General features: G+C 50.6%; 2 protein-coding genes and 1 non-coding gene across 8 annotated transcripts; 1 reads left to right on the forward strand and 2 right to left on the reverse strand.

Moving 5' to 3' along the window:
• The first annotated feature begins 29 nt into the window (after positions 1-29).
• Positions 30-3,596, forward strand: POLR1G (RNA polymerase I subunit G). Of its 2 annotated transcripts, XM_064489424.1 has the most exons (4): positions 30-148; positions 973-1,082; positions 1,571-1,712; positions 1,884-3,596. In XM_064489424.1, exons 1-4 carry the CDS (start codon positions 69-71, stop codon positions 3,301-3,303), a joined length of 1,752 nt encoding a protein of 583 aa, XP_064345494.1. In that variant the 5' UTR covers positions 30-68; the 3' UTR covers positions 3,304-3,596. The 2 variants fall into 2 exon arrangements, with proteins under 2 accessions (XP_064345494.1, XP_010985887.1); XM_010987585.3 differs by lacking the exon at positions 30-148 and having other exon boundaries at positions 1,074-1,193.
• Positions 3,423-18,835, reverse strand: ERCC1 (ERCC excision repair 1, endonuclease non-catalytic subunit). 5 transcript variants are annotated; one of them, XM_010987592.3, is made up of 10 exons: positions 18,707-18,835; positions 18,121-18,232; positions 16,917-17,135; positions 13,506-13,609; positions 12,602-12,701; positions 11,514-11,590; positions 5,251-5,350; positions 4,094-4,165; positions 3,825-3,893; positions 3,423-3,532 (listed from the first exon to the last, which is right to left on the reverse strand). In XM_010987592.3, the coding sequence occupies exons 2-10, from the start codon at positions 18,211-18,213 to the stop codon at positions 3,479-3,481; spliced, it is 888 nt and encodes a 295-aa protein (XP_010985894.1). In that variant the 5' UTR covers positions 18,214-18,232; positions 18,707-18,835; the 3' UTR covers positions 3,423-3,478. The 5 variants fall into 5 exon arrangements, with proteins under 5 accessions (XP_010985894.1, XP_064345495.1, XP_010985890.2 ...); XM_064489425.1 differs by lacking the exon at positions 18,707-18,835 and adding an exon at positions 18,570-18,593; XM_010987588.3 differs by lacking the exon at positions 18,707-18,835 and adding an exon at positions 18,495-18,518.
• Positions 7,370-7,558, reverse strand: LOC116155032 (U2 spliceosomal RNA). The gene has a single exon (XR_004139064.1). It is a non-coding gene; the product is annotated as a U2 spliceosomal RNA (small nuclear RNA).
• Positions 18,836-18,973: the final 138 nt, after the last annotated feature.

The raw sequence follows: 18,973 nt of genomic DNA on the forward strand, positions 1-18,973 counted from the left end.
TCTGGGAATTGTAGTCCCGAAGCCCTCAGGGGCGGCGCCCCGGTGTCTCGCCCACGCGCGGGAACTGTATGGTAATCCCCGGAGGAGACAACGCATCCTCTTTCCCTGACCCTCCTTCCGCTCAGAAAAGCCGCTGGCTCCCTGAAAGGTGGGCACCCCAGTTCTAAAGTAGAATCCGAAATCTCGGCCGAGGGGGCGGGAATCAGCGCTGACACACCGGTCAGGAATGCAGTCGGGTCACCCTGTCTAGCCACCGTCCCGCGGCTCCGCCCGTCTCCCCACGCGGTGCGGTCCCTGTGGGAAAGGGCGTGAGCGCGTCCCCTAAATCTGCGTCCACGTGCCGCTGTTTACACACGCCCGGGGACAGGGAAGGGGCGCTGGTCGGGACTTCTACACCCTCTCCCTTTCTCTGAAGCTTTAGGAATGTCCCTCACGCATGGGACTAAATCCTCGGGGTACTACCCGTGTCATTTGGTCCACAGCCTCTCCCCTTAGTTCGCACCTCCCCACGCGGGTCCAGCTCTCGAGTGCGGAGGCTCCGCCCCGGGATCCACAGGCTCCTCCCCGTATGTTTCCCGCTCCCCCGGAGTCCAGAAGCCCCGCCCCTGGCTGGTACTTAGAGCCCTCGAGAGGAATTACCCCCATTCCTCCATTTTCTCACCTCTCCCGCTCAAGTTCTGAACTTCCGAGACATCTGGACCTCCCTAGAAGAGACTGTAACACTGAAAGCACAGGACTGCCAACCTAGACTCTTACCCGTCTCTTTAAGAATTCCAGACCAATCGATCTTCCTGTCTCTTTAAGAGTTAGGGCCTATCAATGTGGCTGCCCCTTTAAGGCAACTTTGGAGCAAATCATGTCCGAGTGACTCGGGGTATACCTGCAGGGACCTGGTGCGACTCTAACTCCAGCCAGACAGCGAATCAGCTGATTTCTGGAGCAGAAGTTTCTTGCAAAAGATATCTTTCTCAGGTGTCTGCTCTGCACAAGTGGAAATTTCCCCCGTTTTTGTTCAGAGAGAGAGCGGTCTCCGAACGACCCTCCCGCGCTCCCGCACCCCCGCACCACATGGACCCTCCTAGGTGAGGCCCCACCCCTTTAGTTCCACGTGGTCGGCGGCGGGGCCTGAGTGGCTCTGGCTGCTGGGTCTACGTGAGGCATGGGTCCCGGGACGGCGGGGACCCCATCCGGCGGTGAGTTGCTTCAATGTGGGTCGACGGGGTGCAGAGAGTTAGCTGGCGGGAGGAGAAAGGGGCGCCCTGCGGCGTTCAGACGGAAAACGGGACATCCTCGGAGACAGGACCTGCGGAGAGTGTGTCCCCCAGGGGCTGGCAGGGTTGGGGGGGAATTCCGGATGAAGGGAGGATATCTTTCGGGGGAGTACCGGCGGAGAGAACGAGGGTTGGATCGGCGGAAACAAAGGCGCCTTTGGGGAACAGGCCGGAGAGAGGAAAGATGCGGAGAGTGGATTGGGGCGGTCAAGAAGTTGGGGCCAACGGACCGATGGGCGCCTTGGAGGATTAGACCGGCCGTTAAGTGTCAACAGACCCCCCGGTTTCCCCTTCTGCAGGTGCTGCTCGGTTTTCTTGTCCCCCCAACTTTACTGCGACGCCCCCAGCCTCAGAGCACAGTCGTTTCTCTTTGGAGGCATTGACGGGCCCAGATACAGAACTGTGGCTTATCCAGGCCCCTGTAGACTTCGCCCCAGACTGGTGAGTTGTCCCATGCCACCTTCCGGGAATACTCCCCACCGTACGGTCTGAATTTGGGGGAAATTTAGCAGGGCTTTCCTGGGGAACCCAGAAATGCTGCTTCTCAGCTCCTATCCCCCGTCCCACCCAAAGAATCTGACCAAGCTTCTGTCTTCGCCTTTCTCCCCTCAGCCTCAATGGGCGGCTCGTGCCTCTCTCTGGCTCCCAGACAGTGAAGGGCAAGTTGGCAGGCAAGCGGCACCGCTACCGGGTCCTCAGCAGGAGTGGCCCCCAGGCTGGAGGAGAAGCAACCCTGCTGGCCCCCTCAGCGGAGGCAGGAGGGGGCCTCACCTGTGCCCCAGCCCCCCAGGGCAGCCTAAGGATCTTTGAGGGTCCCCAGGAAGCCCCAACAGGGACCCTGCTGCAGCCCATTCCTACAAGTCCCCCACCACAAATCCCCCCTGGCCTGAGGCCTCGGTTCTGTGCCTTTGGAGGCAGCACACCAGTCACAGGGCCTGGGTCAGTCTCAGCACTGAAGTCACCGGCCTTGGGGAAGAGAAAAAAAAAGAAGCATATGCCAGAGGCCTCAGTTCCTCAGGAGGCAGCGAATGAGCATGGAGCCCTGGAGGTGGACACAGCTTTGGGATCCCCAGAGATGGATGTAGGGAAGAAGAAAAAAAAGCAGCAGCTGGAAGAATTGGAGGTGACAGAGCTGGTGGCAACAGAGCCCGCTGCTGAGACTTCGGAGCCCCAGGGAGTGCTGCTCCCATCCACCACCAAGAAGAGGAAAAAGAAGCCCAAAGAGGTAGAAATGGTCAAGCCAGAAATGGGGATGCTGAAGACAGAAGAAAAGACAGTGGAGCTGGAATGTATGGTTAAAACTGAGCCTCAGGAAGAGACAGTCCTGTCCCCCACCAAAAAGAGGAAGAGGCAGAAGGGGACAGAAGGGATGGAGTCAGTGGATGGGACGATAGTTGAGTCTCAGCTGCAGGTGAAGTTGGAGCCACAGGAGGAAGCCATCCCACCGCCATCTTCGAAGAAGCAGAAAAAAGAAAAGGGGTCCAGAGTGATGAGGGAGCCAGGGACTGAGGCTACAGAGCCAGAGATGAAACCCTTGGAGCTCCCAGGGGAAGTGATGGAGTCTGAACTGCCACAGGAAGTGGAGCCTCAGGCTGAGGCAGCCCTAGCATCCACCAAAAAGAGAAAGAAAGAAAAACGGCAGAATGCGATGGTGGAGCCAGGGCCAGAGGTGCAGCCCCAAGAAGAGGTGATGAAGCCTGAGCTGCCAGGTGCCACTGAGCCTCAGGCAGCTCTAGCATCCACCAAGAGGAAGAAGAAAGAAAGAGGGCACAAACCACCAGAGCCAGGGACTGAGATGATTAACCCTCAAGGTGAGATGACGGAGCCTGAGCTGTCGGATGCGGGAGAGCCTGAGACCAAGGCAAACCCAGCATCCACCAAGAAGAGGAAGAAGCGGCGCCAGCAAAGCCAGGTGCCAGAGACGGTGTCCCAGGAGGAGATGCCTGAGCCACCACTGAATTCGGAGCCGAGGGAGCCAGCTCCCATGGGACAGGAAAGGAAGCGGAAGAAGCCACAGCAGGATCCTGCCTAGTCTCCTCCAGGGAGACTGACGACTGCAACTAAGACAAGCTGAAGGCGGCCACCTGGGCCATCAGAAGGCGAGGGCAGAGAAGGGACCCTCCCAGGGACTGCACCAGCACATCCACGGGAGCCTGCACCAGGAAAATGCTTTATTGTTACACCAAGAGCCTCCTTGGCAGCTGAGGTCATCGGGGCACTTTCAAGAAGGGCTCATGTAAGACATCAAACAGCCTCCGGGCCTGGAGGGGAGGGAGAAAGAAAAGAGAAATTGGTCATTAAATGAGCCATTTGTTTGATACATCAGAGTGGGCTTTTGCTTCTTTTTCTCCAGACTCTCAGAAGAGGACTCTGTAGGCTAGGAGAGAAGTAGCCTGACCTGGTTTCTATCCCAGAACTGGGCATCAGTTCTCCCCATCTGTAGGAGAGGCACTGTGGGCCTTCCAAAACCTCAGAACTTTGGGATCTGAGTGCCTATTTATTTGGGGCTCCCTCTTGCCCCCACCCCCTCAAGCCCACTCCCAAGGCTCTTACCTTCTGCGGCCCCAGGCCTGGGCACAAGGCCAAGTCTTCCTGAGATGCAGCTATGAGCTGTTCCAGAGACTGAGGAAGGTAGGAGTGAGAGGTCAGGGGAGGTGAACACAAAACTCGACCCTGCCCCAGCTGATGGAGGGTGTGAGGTATTCCCGGAAAAAAGTGAGGTCCTGGGGGAGGACAGGGGAGGCAAGAAGGATGGGGGAGGGGCTTCCTTGAAAAGGCAGGAGGGGAGAAATGTCTGTCAGGACAAAGGAATTGTTCCTTACCCCGAAAGTAGTCAGGAGGGTCTGACTGTCTGTTTTGTTGACCGACTTCACAGTGGTCAGACATTCAGTCACCTGGAAGCAGGGGCAGGGGTGGAGGTGTATTGGAAGAAGAAAGGAGAACAAGATTGAGCCTCTGAGGGTGGCCCTGGGTCACTGCTGTGTCTCCAGACTGCCCTGCATGCAGGAGGCAGTTGATAAATGCCATTTTTTGTGTGTGTTTTGATTTTTGCTTTAATATTTAAAGACTTTTTCCCCCTTAACGGGGACACTGGGGATTGAACCCAGGACCTCGTGCACGCCAAACATGCACTCTTCCACTGAGCTATACCCCCACCCCTGATTTTTGTGTTCTGGTGATTAAAAGGTCATCTCAGAGTGACCCCCAACTAGTTGAGAGGGTGCTGATCATGTGATAAGAAGTTAATGCCATTTATCTTGAGTTATTTCTGCCCCAGGCAGACCGTAGGCTCTAGAGTGGACCTGGATTCAAAACCAGACCCCACTGCTTACTTCCTGGGAGACCCTGGGCAAGGGAACTGACCTCTCTGGGCCTCAATTTTCAGGCAAATCAAGTTCCTAATAGTACCCACCTCAGGGGTGGCTGTGGATACCACCATTACTCTCTTGTTGGAGCCCAGATTCAACAATTCATTCAGCAGATATTCCCTGAGCATTCACTGAGGGCTCGGTGCTGCTGGGAACACAGCAGGGACTGAGATAGGCCCAGACCTGCCCTCCAGCGGCTCCCAGTCCAGTGCAGGAAACAAATCAGTTCCAGATATGAAGACCCAGACAGGCAGGGCTGGGACAGAGGGAGCCCACCGAGGACACCTGACCTGGCTTGGGGATCTGGGAGGGCTTCCTGGAGAAGGAAGCATCAGAGCTGAGATGTGGGAAAGATGGGATCAGGCAGCTGACTGAGCAGAGGGAACAGAATGGGCACACAGAGAAGCGACAGAAATGGGAGGGCACTGGGGAGCCACAGGAGGGATCTGGGCTGGAGAGGGCAGGGTCAGGTTTATGCTTATTTAGGTGGGAGAGGAGACTGGAAGCTGAGGGTGGGATGGGGGAGGAGCGATGTGACTTGAAATCAGAACTGCAGCTTAAACCCCCAAGAAGCAGCTTGGGGGAAGCCCAGGGAGGTAAGGTGGCCTCACCCGGGAGACGAAGTCCTGCTCCAGCTTCTCCATCAGGAGGTCTGCCGGCTTCTGCTCATAGGCCTTGTATGTCTCCAGGTACCGCCCGGCCTCCTCGGGGCTGAGGTGAGAGACATCAGTCAGCCGGGGGGGGAGGGGTCATATTTTAGATTAATTTCATTTGCTGATGCTAAGAATTCCAAACTCTAATATACAGAAAAATGAACTTTTGCAAACTGTCCTAAATGTTCCCTTGATTCAATAACCCTTGCTGGGCAGGTGCATCTTTACTCATCTTCTTTGGCTAAGGGCCAGAGCTTAGGAACCTGATCCACTGGGAGCCTTTCCATCTGAGCTGCCCTGGGCCAGTGATTTTCATCTCTCTGGGCCGTGGTTTCCTCATCTATAAAGTGGGGTGGATGCCAGTGACAAATTAAATAAGTCCATTCTCTCTAACTGCTCAGAACCATGTCTGGCACTTAGAAGCCTATTTAAAAAATGTTAGCTGAGGAAGACGGTAGCTCAGTGGTAAAGTACATGCTTTAAATACCTCCATTAACAAAAAATAAATAAGTAAATGTTTTAAAAAGAAAGAAATGTTAGCTATTCTGGGAGGGAGGTCAGCACACTGAGCATTTGCACTGGGTTTGAGAGGGAAAAAACCCAGAAATACACTTTATTTTCTCAGCCACAGGAAGACAACCTCATGAAGCTTTCAGCTCTCACTACTGAGAAAAATGAAGCTTTGAAAGCGCCTTCAAAAGGAAAGCTCCAGGCACTGACTGCTGCATCTCTTATGGCAACTCACAAAACTTAATAATTGCCATTAATTTTCACATTAGGCACTAGCGTTTTGTCTTGTTTTGTTTTTTGACATGTAATTAACTGTTTCAAAGGTAGATGGAACAACGAAATCACTAAAAGGGTCTGTCTGTGTGCAGAGTAAAGGAGCCCAAGTTTATTTGCACCAGGAAAAAGCTGGCCTTTTTTCTCTTCGGAACTTGAGAATATTGAGTTGAGTGAAAGTAAATGTGTTTTTCCTGAGGCATTCTCTTAGCCTTCAAAGGTTAGCTAGTGAGCAATGTTTGTTGATTAAACATTGCTTTATTTTGGTTTTTGTGTGTGTGGAGGGGAGATAATTAGGTTTATTTTTTTATTTATTAATGGAGGAACTGGGGATTGAACCTAGGATCTTGTGCATGCCAAGCACACGCTCTACCACTGAACTGCACCCTCCCCCACCAAACAATGGTTTACATTCTTGAAAAGAACATTCAAGAATAAGAATAAGAAATAAGAAACAAATAAGAATTTTTATTTTTAAAATTCGGTGTTCTTCCCTGGGTTTTGCCGCTTTCCTCTCACTGCAGCAGGGATTATTATTGTTACTATTATTAATCGTTTTGTTCAGGACACCAAGTTAGCACGCTATATCCGGTCACACCGTTTGCTTTCACTTTTGCTTCCTACAGTACAATCAGGACCTCCTTCCACATTCGCAGACGGAGCTCGACCCCATTTACTTAAGGGCTCCAAAATATTCCATAGTTTGGATATAAACACATGGGAAGTATTTCCCGTGTGGGGGCCTAGCTGCTCTCTGTCCAAAGCCCTTTATGTTCGGAAGCTTCTGGGCTCCCTTGAGAGATCCTATAAGGCAATTCTTTTCTTTTCCTTTTCTTCTTTTTTTTCTTTTCTTTTCTTTCTTTCTTTCTTTGTGTGTGTGTGTGTGTGTGTGTGTGTGTGTGTCTAAGAGGAGAAACTCTTAGCATATGGTTAAGATTTACAGTTCTGGGAAAATTAGAGGCAACGATGGGGGAAAAAAACAGACACCCAGAGTTTTAAAGGGATAAGGAAGAAAAGCAGCACACTGGCTTTTACCATAGCGAGCAAGACAGCAGAAAAAAGATACAAAGTGACATACAGGTGACAAAATTGGGGTGACAGAGCCTTCCAGGGAACTGCAGTTGGAAAACACTCTGCGCCCAACTTTACACCTAGCCATTAAGAGCGTGAAGTGGCTGGTGCATCTTGACGCATCTTTTCTGGCTAAGGGCCAGGGAAGCTCCCAGGACTGGTAAGTTACCAGAGAAAACACCGTCTACTGAATCTATCTTGCAAACTTCTTTTTTTCCCCCTGGAGGGGTGCTCCGTTCCTGGAAGTACTGCAGTACCAGGTCAATGCGTGGAGTGGACGGAACAAGCTCCTATTCCAACTCCCTGCTCCCAAAAGCCATTTACTGTATTGTCCTCGGATAGAGGATGTATCAGATAGTAAACTGGTAAGAAGATACTACACCTGATCTTAGCCAAAAGGCTGAGAAGAGATTACTTATTTTTTCAAACCATTACACACAGGGGGAAACGAGACCAGCAGCGTTGAGTCACCTGCCCAAGATCACACAGCTGCCAAGGAGGGAAGACAGCTCCCTCCATGGGTCTGCCTGACCCAGTTGGGCTCTTAATACTAAATTGTGCTGCCTCCCACAGTAAAAAGAGAGCAATTTTTATACCTGCTTTTGTTTTAACATACAGCCAATACATAAATACATTTTTCCAAAAAGTCAAGTAGCATAGAGGTAACACAGCCGTAGGGAGGGCACAGAATTACAGATACATTTACCCTTTGGCCTAAAAACTCATTCCTGGGGTTCAGGGCAGTGGCGGGAGTGTTGCTGGTAACAGCAAAAGCCTGGGACCTACCGAAGTGTCCTCCAACAGGGGGCTCCTGGCCTGGTCCATCTATCTAAGTATATGGCAGAATACTAGACAGCTGGAAATGAGCGTGGATCCAGACAGCGGGACAGTATTCGATGATAGCAAATGAACCACCAACACATGAAAAGGCATGGAGAAACCTTAAAAGCACATTGCTAAGTGAAAGAAGCCAATCTGAAAAGGCTACCATGAGACAATAGAAAGTATACACTGGTTCCCAGCACAGAGCTCCCAAACCCTTGTAATTTCCTACATGGTAAGAGTACTAGGAGCATTTTTGTTCCACTGAGGTGTCCCTGGATGGCTCCTGGGTGGGGGCTGATAGCCAGAAAGTCCAAGCCATGATTAGAAGCTTGAAATTTTCAGCCCCAGCCCCCCATCCTCCAGAGGAGAGAGGGGGCTGGAAGTAAGAGTTAATAATTGATCATGCCTACGTGAGACGCCGCTGTAAAATCCCAACATGACTGCGGGTTTTGGGAAGCTTCCAGGCTGATGAACACATCCACACCGGGAGGGTAATGCAGCCCAACTCCACAGGAGCTCCTGCGCTCGGGACCCTCCCAGACCTCGCCCTGTATCTCTTCACCTGGCTGTTCATCTCCAACCTTTATCATACCTTTTAATAAGCTGGTAAACAGAAGTAAATGTTTCCAAATTCTGTGAACCACTCTAGCACAAAATCAAACCTGAGGAAGCGGTCATTGGAAGCTCTGACCTGTGGCCAGCTGGTCAGAAGCACAGGGATTACTGGGGCTTGCGCCTGGCGTCTGAGTGTGTGTGCGCGGTGGGGAAGTGCCGTGTGCGGTGGGATCTGACGCTATCTCCGGGAAGACAGTGTCAGAATTGAGCAGGACACCCAGCTGGCAGAGAACTGCTTGCTGTGGGAAAAAACCTCCACACAGAGGTGAAGGGTTTTGTGTGAGGAGTAAAGGATATCTTATCACAGGATAAGAAACTGGGTTTTCCCTACACACAAGAACGGCAGATTTTTCTGTTTAAGCTATATACTGCATGATTCCAACTATATGATATTCTAGACAAGGCAGAGGGGAGGGTATAGCTCAAGTGGCAGAGTGCATACTTAGCATGCACGAGATCCTGGGTTCAATCCCCAGTACCTCCTCTGAAAAAAAAATGATAAATAAACCTAATTACCCCCCCCCAAAAAAAAACAATTGAGGTCTAGACAAGGCAAAACTACAGAGACAGTAAAAGATCAGAGGTTGCCAGGGGTTAGAGGAAGAAAGGGATACATAGTGGGGAGCACAGAGGACTTTTTAGGGCAATGAAACTGTCCTGTAGGATACACTAATTATGGACACATCATACCTTTGTCAAGACCCACAGCATGTACAACACAAAGAGTGAACCCTAATGTAAGGACTTTAGTTAAAAATAATGATAATATTGGTTCACCAATTGTAACAAACGTACCACACTAATACAAGATAAAAATAACTGGAGAAACTGTATGCAGGGGGAGGGGGGTATGCAGGAGCTCTGTATTTGGCAATCAACTTTTCTATAAGCTAAAAATTTCTCTTTAAAAAATCGATTAGTTTTTCTAAATGCAAACACATTAGAATATTACACAGCTGTAAAAAAAAAAATGAGGCGGCTCTCTGTACTGATCTAGAACAGACCTCCTCATAATGACACGACAACACAAGGCACAGAACAGTATACACACTATCCTCTTGTCTAAGAAGGAAAATTAAGATGTTTTCACATGTGTTTGCGATTTATAGAAACACTGGAAGGAAACCAAGAAACTAACAATGGTTACCTGTAGGGTAAAGGGAGTGGAGTGGGAGGGGCAGAAGAGAGATTTCTCAGCAAAATAATTGCCATTTGTATACAAACCGTATACATACATACAGTATTTAAAAGAGATATAAAAACAGTATATATTATATTATACTATACTGTATTTTATTATATATAAATCACTTCTGATTTTTGAACTGCGTGAGTATGTTACCTATTCTTTAAAAAGAGAAGCTTTAATCATTATATATTCAGAAGAAAACAGAAGGACAGAGAATAAAAGTCCCCTCCCCTCAGGGGTAACCCCAGTTTATTCACATCTGTATCTGTTCACAAACATGGTTCATTTTCCTTCCTTTTTTTTAAATTCTTTTAAACTTTCTTCTTGAGGGGTAGGTAATTAGGTTTATTTATTTATTTTTAGAGGAGGTACTGGGGATTGAACCCAAGACCTCATCTATGCTAGGCATGTGCTCTACCACTTGAGCTATACCCTCCCCCTCCTGCCTTTTATACATAAGTTAAAATATCATGCTTTTTGGTCCTGCAACTTATTGCACCAATGGTGCTGGGAAGGCCGGTATCACTGTGGATTTGGGCACACAGGCGGGGATCATCAAAGAGGAGACATTCCTCACGCAGGAATTTCTGCATTGAAGAGCGTGTCTATCTTCTGTTTTTACTGTTTGGTTGGTTGGTTTGGTTTTTGTTTTTAAATATTTATGTATTTATTTATCATTTTGGGGGGATAATTAGGTTTACCTATTTATAAATTTATTTAATGGAGGCACTGGGGACTGAACCTAGGACTTTGTGCATGCTAAGCATGCGCTCTACCACTGAGCTATACCCTCCCTCTATTTTCTGTTTTAATAGCCAGTCAAGTTTCCTGCCAATCAAACATGCCTATTTCATATTAACCATCTTGATGTATTCACCAAATTAATGGGTGAAAAATGGCATCTCATTTTTTAAAAATTTACTTTTTCTGGATAAGCTGAATTATGGCTGATAATTTTTTCATGTGTTTTTGGCAATCCACAAAAGACTTTTTAAAATTGGACTACTGTTTTCTTATTGAATTGTAGGAGATTCTTTATAAATGTATAATAGATATCTTTAAATATATTCGTATGAATATAAACATTTAAATATAGTTGAATGGTATAAATGTAATTTATATATACATATATAAGCCAGACATCTTACGTCTTTGTTATAGATAGCAAGGATTTTCTTAGTTTGACACTCGTCTCTTAATTTTGCTTACAGTATCTCTTACCATATGGCAGTTTTAAATTTTAAATTTTCTCAAATCAGCCAATCTTTTCCTTTATGGCTTCTGGGGTCTTGCTTTGGAAGACTTTTCCTGCCACAAGATCATAATAAATACATATACTTTATAAGATTTCTTCTAACACTTTCACTGTAGTTTTTCTTCTTGTGTCTGTAATTATCAAGATTCAGGTTCGATTACGGGGTAAGGAAGGGCTGTCTTTTTCCATACAGAGAACCAGTCTAATGGTCTTTAGAAAGCTAGACTTGGAATTAATTATTCAACAGGATTTTATGTCTAGCTCCTAAGTGCCTAGTATGGTCCTATAAATTGGCTCTATGACCTGCTTTTGTGCCTACAACCCTACAAGAAAGATGTGAAGACCCTATTTTACACATAAAGAAACTGAGGTCCAGAGAGGCAGTGCCTGCCCAGGCTCACAGGGAGTTCATGGGAGGTGGGTGGGGGGAGGGCAAATGACTCTCAGGATAGAGCCTGACCTGGGGGGATGCGCCCATCTCACCTCCAGGCAAGGATCAGGGTGCAGTCGGCCAGGATGCACATCTTAGCCAGCTCCTTGAGGGCCTGCTGAGGATCTTTCTGGGCAGAAAAGAAAATCAGAATGAGGGATCTGGGAGAAAGCAAGCAATTATAGTTTTGAAAACAGGGCATCTTAGGATGCCAAGAGCCTTTCACTTAACTGACACTCCCTAATCTCTGACTTGGTGCCCAACCTATGCAGGGCAGTGCCAGGACCCGGCAGTGATGGGGACAGCCCTGGCTCTGCCTTCCCGGGGTTCAGTCTGATGAGGGGGACAGACCCATGCCCAGACAGAGATGACCCAGAGTGGCTGAAGTGGGGAAGCCAGAGGAGCGTCTGTCCTGCCTGGGGGATCAGGGAGAGCTTCCTGGAGGAGGCGACATCTGCACTGGGACCTGAAGGAGGATGAGGAGGGAGGACAGCAAAGGAAAGCAGAAAAGGGAACTGCAGACATAGGGAACAGTGTGTGCAAAGGAAGGGAGGGGAAAGAGGGCTTGAGGAATTACAATTCACTGCCATGGGATGGAGGATGTGAAATCAAAGGGTGATCACATGGGAGCCTAGAGATGAGACGGGAGAGCTGGGCAGCAGTTGGGTCACGCAGGGGCTCATGGGCCATGGAAGGCACTGGGGCGCCATGGAGGGGTTCAGACATCAGGTGTGTGCTCTACAAGACCCCTCTGGCTGCTGTAAGGATGGAAGGGGTCGAGGCTGGAGGCCATGAGATGAGAGAATAAGCTGGAGCAGGAATCCAGGCAGGAGAGAAAAGGGCCTGGATCAGGGCCGGGCTGTGAGGATAGAGAGGAGGAAACATCCCAGAAATCTTCAGGTGGCAGAGGGCTGGGACTGACTGAAGCAGGTGTGGGGAAGGAGGGGGTGGGTAATTTTACCCTCCCACCCCCCTGCCAACACAGTTGTCCCCCTCAGATGTAAGAAATTCCCCATTGAGGTTTCAACTTGCATTTCTCTTTGAAAGGGATTCAACATTCCACCTGGCAACCAAGAGACCCAAGACTACCCATTTCACAGATGGGGACGGTGAGGCTGGCGGGGGAGTGACCCCTGCTTACCACGTCCACCTGGACGAGCAGGACCCGCAGGGCGAAGCTCTTCCCCAGGCTCTGCAGCCGCTGGTGGATGTAGTCTGGGTGGAGGTTGTGGTAGCGGAGGCTGGGTGGGGGCAGGCAGAGGGAGGGGTTGGGCGGTCTTGGTCTCTCCCAGAGCCCAGGAGCCCTTTCTCCCTCTCAGTGGGACGTAGAGGGCTTGGGAGCCCAGGCAGACAGTCTTGCTGGTGTCTGAGGCTCAGAGAGGTTAAGTGATTTGCCCAAGGTCACCCTTCAAGGAAGGGGCACAGCAGGGACCAGCAGCGAGGGCCACCTGGCTCTGGCTCCCCAGAAGGTGGACCCTTGGATCCTTCACTGAGGAAGAGAAGATCCTTGGGTTGCAGGTGGCAAATAGGAGACTCTAGAAAGTGTATGGGGGGTGTGGGGGGAGCTGCACAGCTGGTCTTGTGAAGCGGGGCCCATCCCTGGAACTGTCTGCTTTGGCCTCAGAGGGAGCTGGCAGGGAGGGGGTGGGGCAACCCAGGGGTTTGCCCCCTCGGGAACTAAGGGACATCTCTGCCCAGCAGCTGCCAGCTCTCACACCCTGCAGGGAGGACAGTAACTTAGAAGTTTCACTTCCCCTGTCTGACTCCATCTGGAGAGGGGCTGCCAGCAGATGAGGGACACTTGTTTAACTGTGGTGAAGGTTAGAGACATCCTGGCTCCAGTCTGGGACATGAGGCCCCCTCCTCCCTCAGACCCTGAGGCACAGGCCCCAGCTCCAGGCACCTCCAGGCCAAGATCTCTTCCTCTCACTCAGGGCCAGACTGAGGCCCAAAGCTGGCAGGGCCATGCCCAGAGGCCTCCCATCCAATGGTCCAGGACACCGGAACACACCCCTCCCAGGCCATCTTGAGCCCCCAGAGCTCACCTGAGGAAGAGGGCACAGGTGCTCTGGCCCAGCACGTAGTCGGGCAGCACATCACCAAATTCCCAGGGCACGTTGCGCACAAACCTCAGCACAGGGTTGCCCCTCTGGAGAGGGAGGAAGGACCAACCCATTAGCATGGTGACCCTGGGACCACTGCCACCCCAGCCCCTCTCCCCCACCTCTTCTCAGCACCTCCCCGCCCTCCTCCTGCTTTGCACCTGGGGCTTCTCCCGCTGCGCTCTCCTCCCTCTGCCCAGACTCCTCCTCCTCCTCAGCCTGGAATGTTCTTGGTGCTGACCTAGTCACCCCACCAATCCTCAAGCCCTAACTAAAGGGTCCCTGGGTGTCCCTCCAGCTCAGCCCTCTCCCCCAGCCCCCATCTGTGTGTCCTGTGGTCCCCTGGACACCTGTCCCTGGGTGTCTACCTCACTGCACTCAGCACTGACCCCTACACCTGCTTCTGCTCTGGGCCCCAACTCAGGGACCACCCCATCATCCGAGATCCAGGCCTTGTCCTAGACACTTCCCTCTCCCCCTCCTCCCCCAGGTGGGACACCTCCCTTCTAAGCATTGCCCATGAATGCTTCCCTCTTCACTGCCACGGCCCCCACCCCACCTCCTCCTGGTCGCCTGCCCTGGTGGTGTCCCATCCCAGCCACCCTCCAAACAGTAGCCAGAGGGCTCTTCCTAAAGCACAAACATGACCCTCCCCTGCTCTAAACCCTGCTGTGACTCCCCAGTGCCCTTAGAGGAAAGCTTCTCACTGTGGCCTGTGACCCTCCATGTCAGACGCCCACCCACAGCCTGGTATCTGCTTAGTAGGCTCCTCTCAGGCTCTACCCTGATAGTCCAAGACCAAAATTCTTTTCTTTTTAATTTTTTTTTAAATTGGGGTGGGGAGCTAATTAGGCCGGCTTATTTATTTATTTATTTATTTATTTATTTATTTATTTATTTATTTATTTAATGGAGGTACTGGGGATTGAACCCAGGACCTCATGTATGCTAAGCACGTGTTCTACCACTGAGGTATATCTCCCCCACTTCCCAACACCAAAATTCTTTAAGCAAGTCAAACTCTAATCTATTCAAGAATTTGAGTGTGTCTAAGTGTGTCTAAGTGCTGGGAATATAGCCATGACTAAGAGGACAAAGATCCCTGCTCTTCTGGGGGGAAAACAGCCATTAAACAAAAGCATCTTAGGGATGAAGGTGTAATGACCAAGTGAAGTAGAATTCAGCTTGAAGGCTGTGGGATCTGCTCTCGTGGTGGGGTGTGGGGTGGTCAGGGCAGCTGGGGCAGGAAGGGTCTGCACGGGTCCCAGGCTCTGCAGGCTCTGGGCCATTTGGACCTGAGGCACCAGGAGCCAGGGAAGGGCTTTGGGCAACGGAGGGAGGGGCAGGACCCAATTTCAATCTTCAAGGATTATTTTGTCCATTTCACACCCACTAGAATGGCCAAAATCAAAGACAATGACAAGTGGTAAAGAGAGGGCGAAAATGGAACCTTCATACACTGCTGGTGGGACTGTAAAAGGATGCAGCCTTTTAGAAGACAGTTTGAGAGTGCCTGCAAAAGTTAAACACAGAGTTACCATATGACCCAGCAAATCTACTCCTGGATAAATACCCAAGGGAAGTGGAAACCTACGTTCACACAAAAACCTGGACACAAATGTTCACAGCAGCCTTCTCTCACTAACCAAAAAGTATAAACCCAAATGTCCATGAATGGATGAATGAACAAACAGTGCCATGTCTGTACCACGGAATACTATGCAGCAACAAAAAGGAATGCATGTGATACGTGGATGAACCTCGAAAGCATTGTGCTAAGTGGAAAAAAGCCATCAGGTGCCAAACATTTGGGTTGTTTCCAATTTTTGGCTATGGTGAGTAACGCTGCTGTGGGCATCTGTGTCCTAGATTCTGCGTGGACGTATAGTCATCCCTCAGAATCCACAGGGGACTGGTTCCAGGACCCCCTCGATATTAAACTTTGCAGATGGCATAGTACAGTTGGCCCTCGTTGCAGTGCGCTGACCAGATTTTCATTCTTCTTGTATGTATACCTAAAGGTGGAATCGCTGGGTCATCAGGTAACTCTATATCTAAACATTTGAGACACTGCCAGACTGTTTTCCAAAGTGGCTGCACCATTTTACCTTCCCACCAGCAGTCTGTGAGGGTTCCAATTCTTCCACGTCCTCCCAACCCTTGTTACTGTCTGTCCTTTTTTTTTTTTAATTGTTGTTTCTTTATCTGTGTCTGTCCTTTTGATTCAAGCCATCCTAGTGGGCGTGAAGTGGTATCTCACTGTGGTTTGGATTTGCATTTCCCTGATGGCAAAAGGATACTGAGCATCTTTTCATGTTCTTGGGTCCTATTACCTTTGTAGACCATGCTCTCCCCCTTCCAGAATGCCAGCTCCATCCATGGCTGAGACTTTATCTGCTATCCCCAGAGCCTAGAACAGCATCAGGTAACTTCTGACCACATATGTGAATTATATGTGGGTGAACCCCCATTTTATGTATTTTATTTATTTATTTATTTTAAATTTTTTGTTTGTTTCTTTGGGTTTTTTTTGGGGGGGGCGTAATTAAGATTGATTGATTGATTGATTTAATGGAGGTACTAGGGATTGAACCCAGCACTGCATGTATGCTAAGCATGCACTCTACCACTGAGCTATACTCTCCCCTGAACCCCCTAAAATTTTTAAAGGCACAGATGGGTTAAGTCACTTGCCCAAGATCACACAGCACTGTGTGGCAGAGCAGGATTCAAACTTGGGCCCATGTTCAACAGTTTTTGAATAAATGGACAAACCTGGGGACAGAAAATGTAGCTGCAATGAACAACCACACCCCCCCACAACCAGAAGAGTTGGGGTGTTATGAACTGAATTATGTCGCCCCCAAATTCATAGGTTAAAATTCTAACCCCCAGTGTGATGATAATAGGAGGTGAGGGGAGGTGATTAGGTCATGAAGGTAGAGGCCTCATAAATGGGATTAGCGTTCTTTTAAAGGAGACCCCAGAGAGTTCCGTCACCCCTTCCCACGCTGTGAAGACACAGTGAGAAGATGGCTGTGAACCAGGAAGCAGGTAAGGTCCTTACTAGAAACCGAATCTTGGACTTCCCAGTCTGCAGAACTGTAAGAAATGAGTGTTTGTTGTTTAAGTCCCAGTCTACGGTATTTTTGTTACAGCAGCAAAAACAGACTAAGACCTGAGGCATCCTAAACCCACACATGGCAGTTGAATGGATGAATGGAGAGATGGCACTGCTGAGACCACAGTGTCTAGAACTCAGACCTCCCTTCCACTGCCCACCAGGATGCCATCCCTACAACTGCGTTTCCCACCAGAAACCCCAAAGCCCCACTTCTTCATCCCCCTCCTCACCTGCCGGGGGCTCACAATGATGCTGTTGGATTTTGCTCCTGGTTTGGGAGCTGGGTTGTTGGGGGTCTCTCCTGCCAGGGGTTCTGGCCCCATGGTGTGTGTGGCTCCAGCCCCTCCTGGAGGTCCTGAGATGGCATACTCAGCATAAGTCTGAGGGGCCGGCTGGGGTGCGATCTCCGTGGTGGGCAGGCTCCGTGTGGATTTGAATAAGGGTTTGGCCTGTGGGGAGAGATGTAAGAGGGCACACAAAATCTGACTCTAGCTACTTCTGCCTCCTCAGCCTCTACCCAGGTCCCAACTACCATCTTCTTTCCTTTGGACCGCTGCAGTCACCTCCTCACCAATTCCCTGCCTCTGCCTTTACCCTCCACAGTCTGTTCCCTACACTGAGTCGTATCATGTCCCTCCTCTGATCAGAGCCTGTAGGTGGCTCCTGCCTCAGAGTAAAAGCCAAAGCTGTCACCCTAGCCTTTGAGACTGAAATATCTGTCCCTGCCTCCTTGCCTCAAGGACCTCACCTCCTACCCCTCCCCCCTGGCTTTCTCTACTCCAGCCCCACTGGCCTTCTCGCCGATCTAAAACTTACCAGGTTCTCTCTGACCTCAGGGCCTTTGCACTGGCTGTTCCCTCTCCCCCCAGATGTCACATAGCTCACTCCTTCACCTCTTTCACATCTCTGCAAAGATATCATCTCCTCTGAGAAGCCTTCCCTTAACTGTCCTATCTAAGGTAGCTCTTCTCCCCCATCCTTAGCCTACTTTCTTTTTTCTTCACAGCACACAAGTGGCAGTCAGTACTCAGCAACAGCCAGTTGTGTTTCTGTGGGAAAAAGACCTCACTGTTGCCAGATCCTTTGATTTATCCATAGATGTCAAGAGTGCAGACTTTTTTCAACTGCAAGACCTTCCAATTCATTAACATCAGCAATAAATTCATGCCTTGCAGAACCAGGGTGCTGGCCACATAAAACATATCAGCTACTCCCTGACTGCCAGTTTCCGGCCTCTGCCATAGCCCTCCTAACCACGACATTTTACAGATACAAAAACTGAGACTTGCAGAAGGCAAAGGACTGTTTTCTCAGGGTAACCCAGGCCGCAACATTTCCTAACCCACGCTGTGGTCCCACAGGCCCCTTCATGTCGCCTTTCCTCCCAACAACCCCCACAAGCCTCCCAGCGGTCCCCCAACCTCCTAGTCCTACCCCAGGAGGAGGGCCCGCATCCTCGTCCAGGGGTATGAGGAATTTCTTTCTTGTGGGAGGGCCAGCGGGCTTCTGCACTCCCTCTTCGTCCATCGCAAAGTCCTTTACGGGCCTGAAAATGAAGACGTGGAGACGGAAGCCAGTGAAACATCGGCATTTCCATCACCCCAGCATGAACCCCCAGTCAAAGCCGTTCCCCCCGCCCCAAAATTCCAGGGCTCCATAGCGTCCAGCTCCAAACACCCAGAGCCCCAGGTTCTAGAAAGCCCCGCCCCATCGAGCCTCCACCTCTGGTTCGCCCCGCCCCTTACCGGTCCACACTTTCCATTCTCCCGCCCCTCAGGGCCCCTACGTTCTATTCGCACCGCCCTTACTGTTCTCCGTCTTCCGTCCGCCAGGCCCGGCCACTGGACCCGACCCTCCGTCCGCCCCGCCGCCAGGGCTCCTACCTAGATGCCCTCCCCTCGCTCCATCTCTCGGAGACTGCAACGACTGATTGACTTCTACGGCTGCCAATCCCCACAGCAGTCACAGCCCCCCGCCCCTCTTGACCCAGCCCGGAGATGTCAGCGTCCGGCGGACTCACCTCCTCGCCCCCGAGTCAGGAGAAAAAGACCGGAGGGAGATCGAGGCGTTCCACCGCCGGTGTGGCTAGCGCGGCCGCAGGCTCGCATCACTTCCGGCCTCTCTAGCCCTCCAGCCCGTTCCCATCGTTCCCCTAAGGGGTAGGGCGTGGAGAGGGGCGGTCTCCGCGCAGCTGTCAATGGTTGTGGAGGACGGCGGAGTTTTGGTTTGGAAAGAGCTATGCGTTTCTGGGCCTGAGTGACTCTGTTGCCAAGCAGTTACATTTCAA

The sequence above is a fragment of the Camelus dromedarius genome, chromosome 9, assembly GCF_036321535.1.
Source record: "Camelus dromedarius isolate mCamDro1 chromosome 9, mCamDro1.pat, whole genome shotgun sequence".
Taxonomy (NCBI): Eukaryota; Metazoa; Chordata; class Mammalia; order Artiodactyla; family Camelidae; genus Camelus; species Camelus dromedarius.

Coding starts and splice junctions, on each gene's coding strand:
- POLR1G (XM_064489424.1), top strand. CDS start 69: ATGGTAATCCCCGGAGGAGACAACGCATCCTCTTTCCCTGACCCTCCT. Junction 1,083..1,570: donor CACCACATGGACCCTCCTAG/GTGAGGCCCCAC, acceptor CCCCTTCTGCAG/GTGCTGCTCGGTTTTCTTGT. Junction 1,713..1,883: donor GTAGACTTCGCCCCAGACTG/GTGAGTTGTCCC, acceptor TTCTCCCCTCAG/CCTCAATGGGCGGCTCGTGC.
- ERCC1 (XM_010987587.3), bottom strand. Junction 17,136..18,120: donor ATGCGGGCCCTCCTCCTGGG/GTAGGACTAGGA, acceptor CTCTCCCCACAG/GCCAAACCCTTATTCAAATC. Junction 13,610..16,916: donor TCATTGTGAGCCCCCGGCAG/GTGAGGAGGGGG, acceptor CTCCCTCTCCAG/AGGGGCAACCCTGTGCTGAG.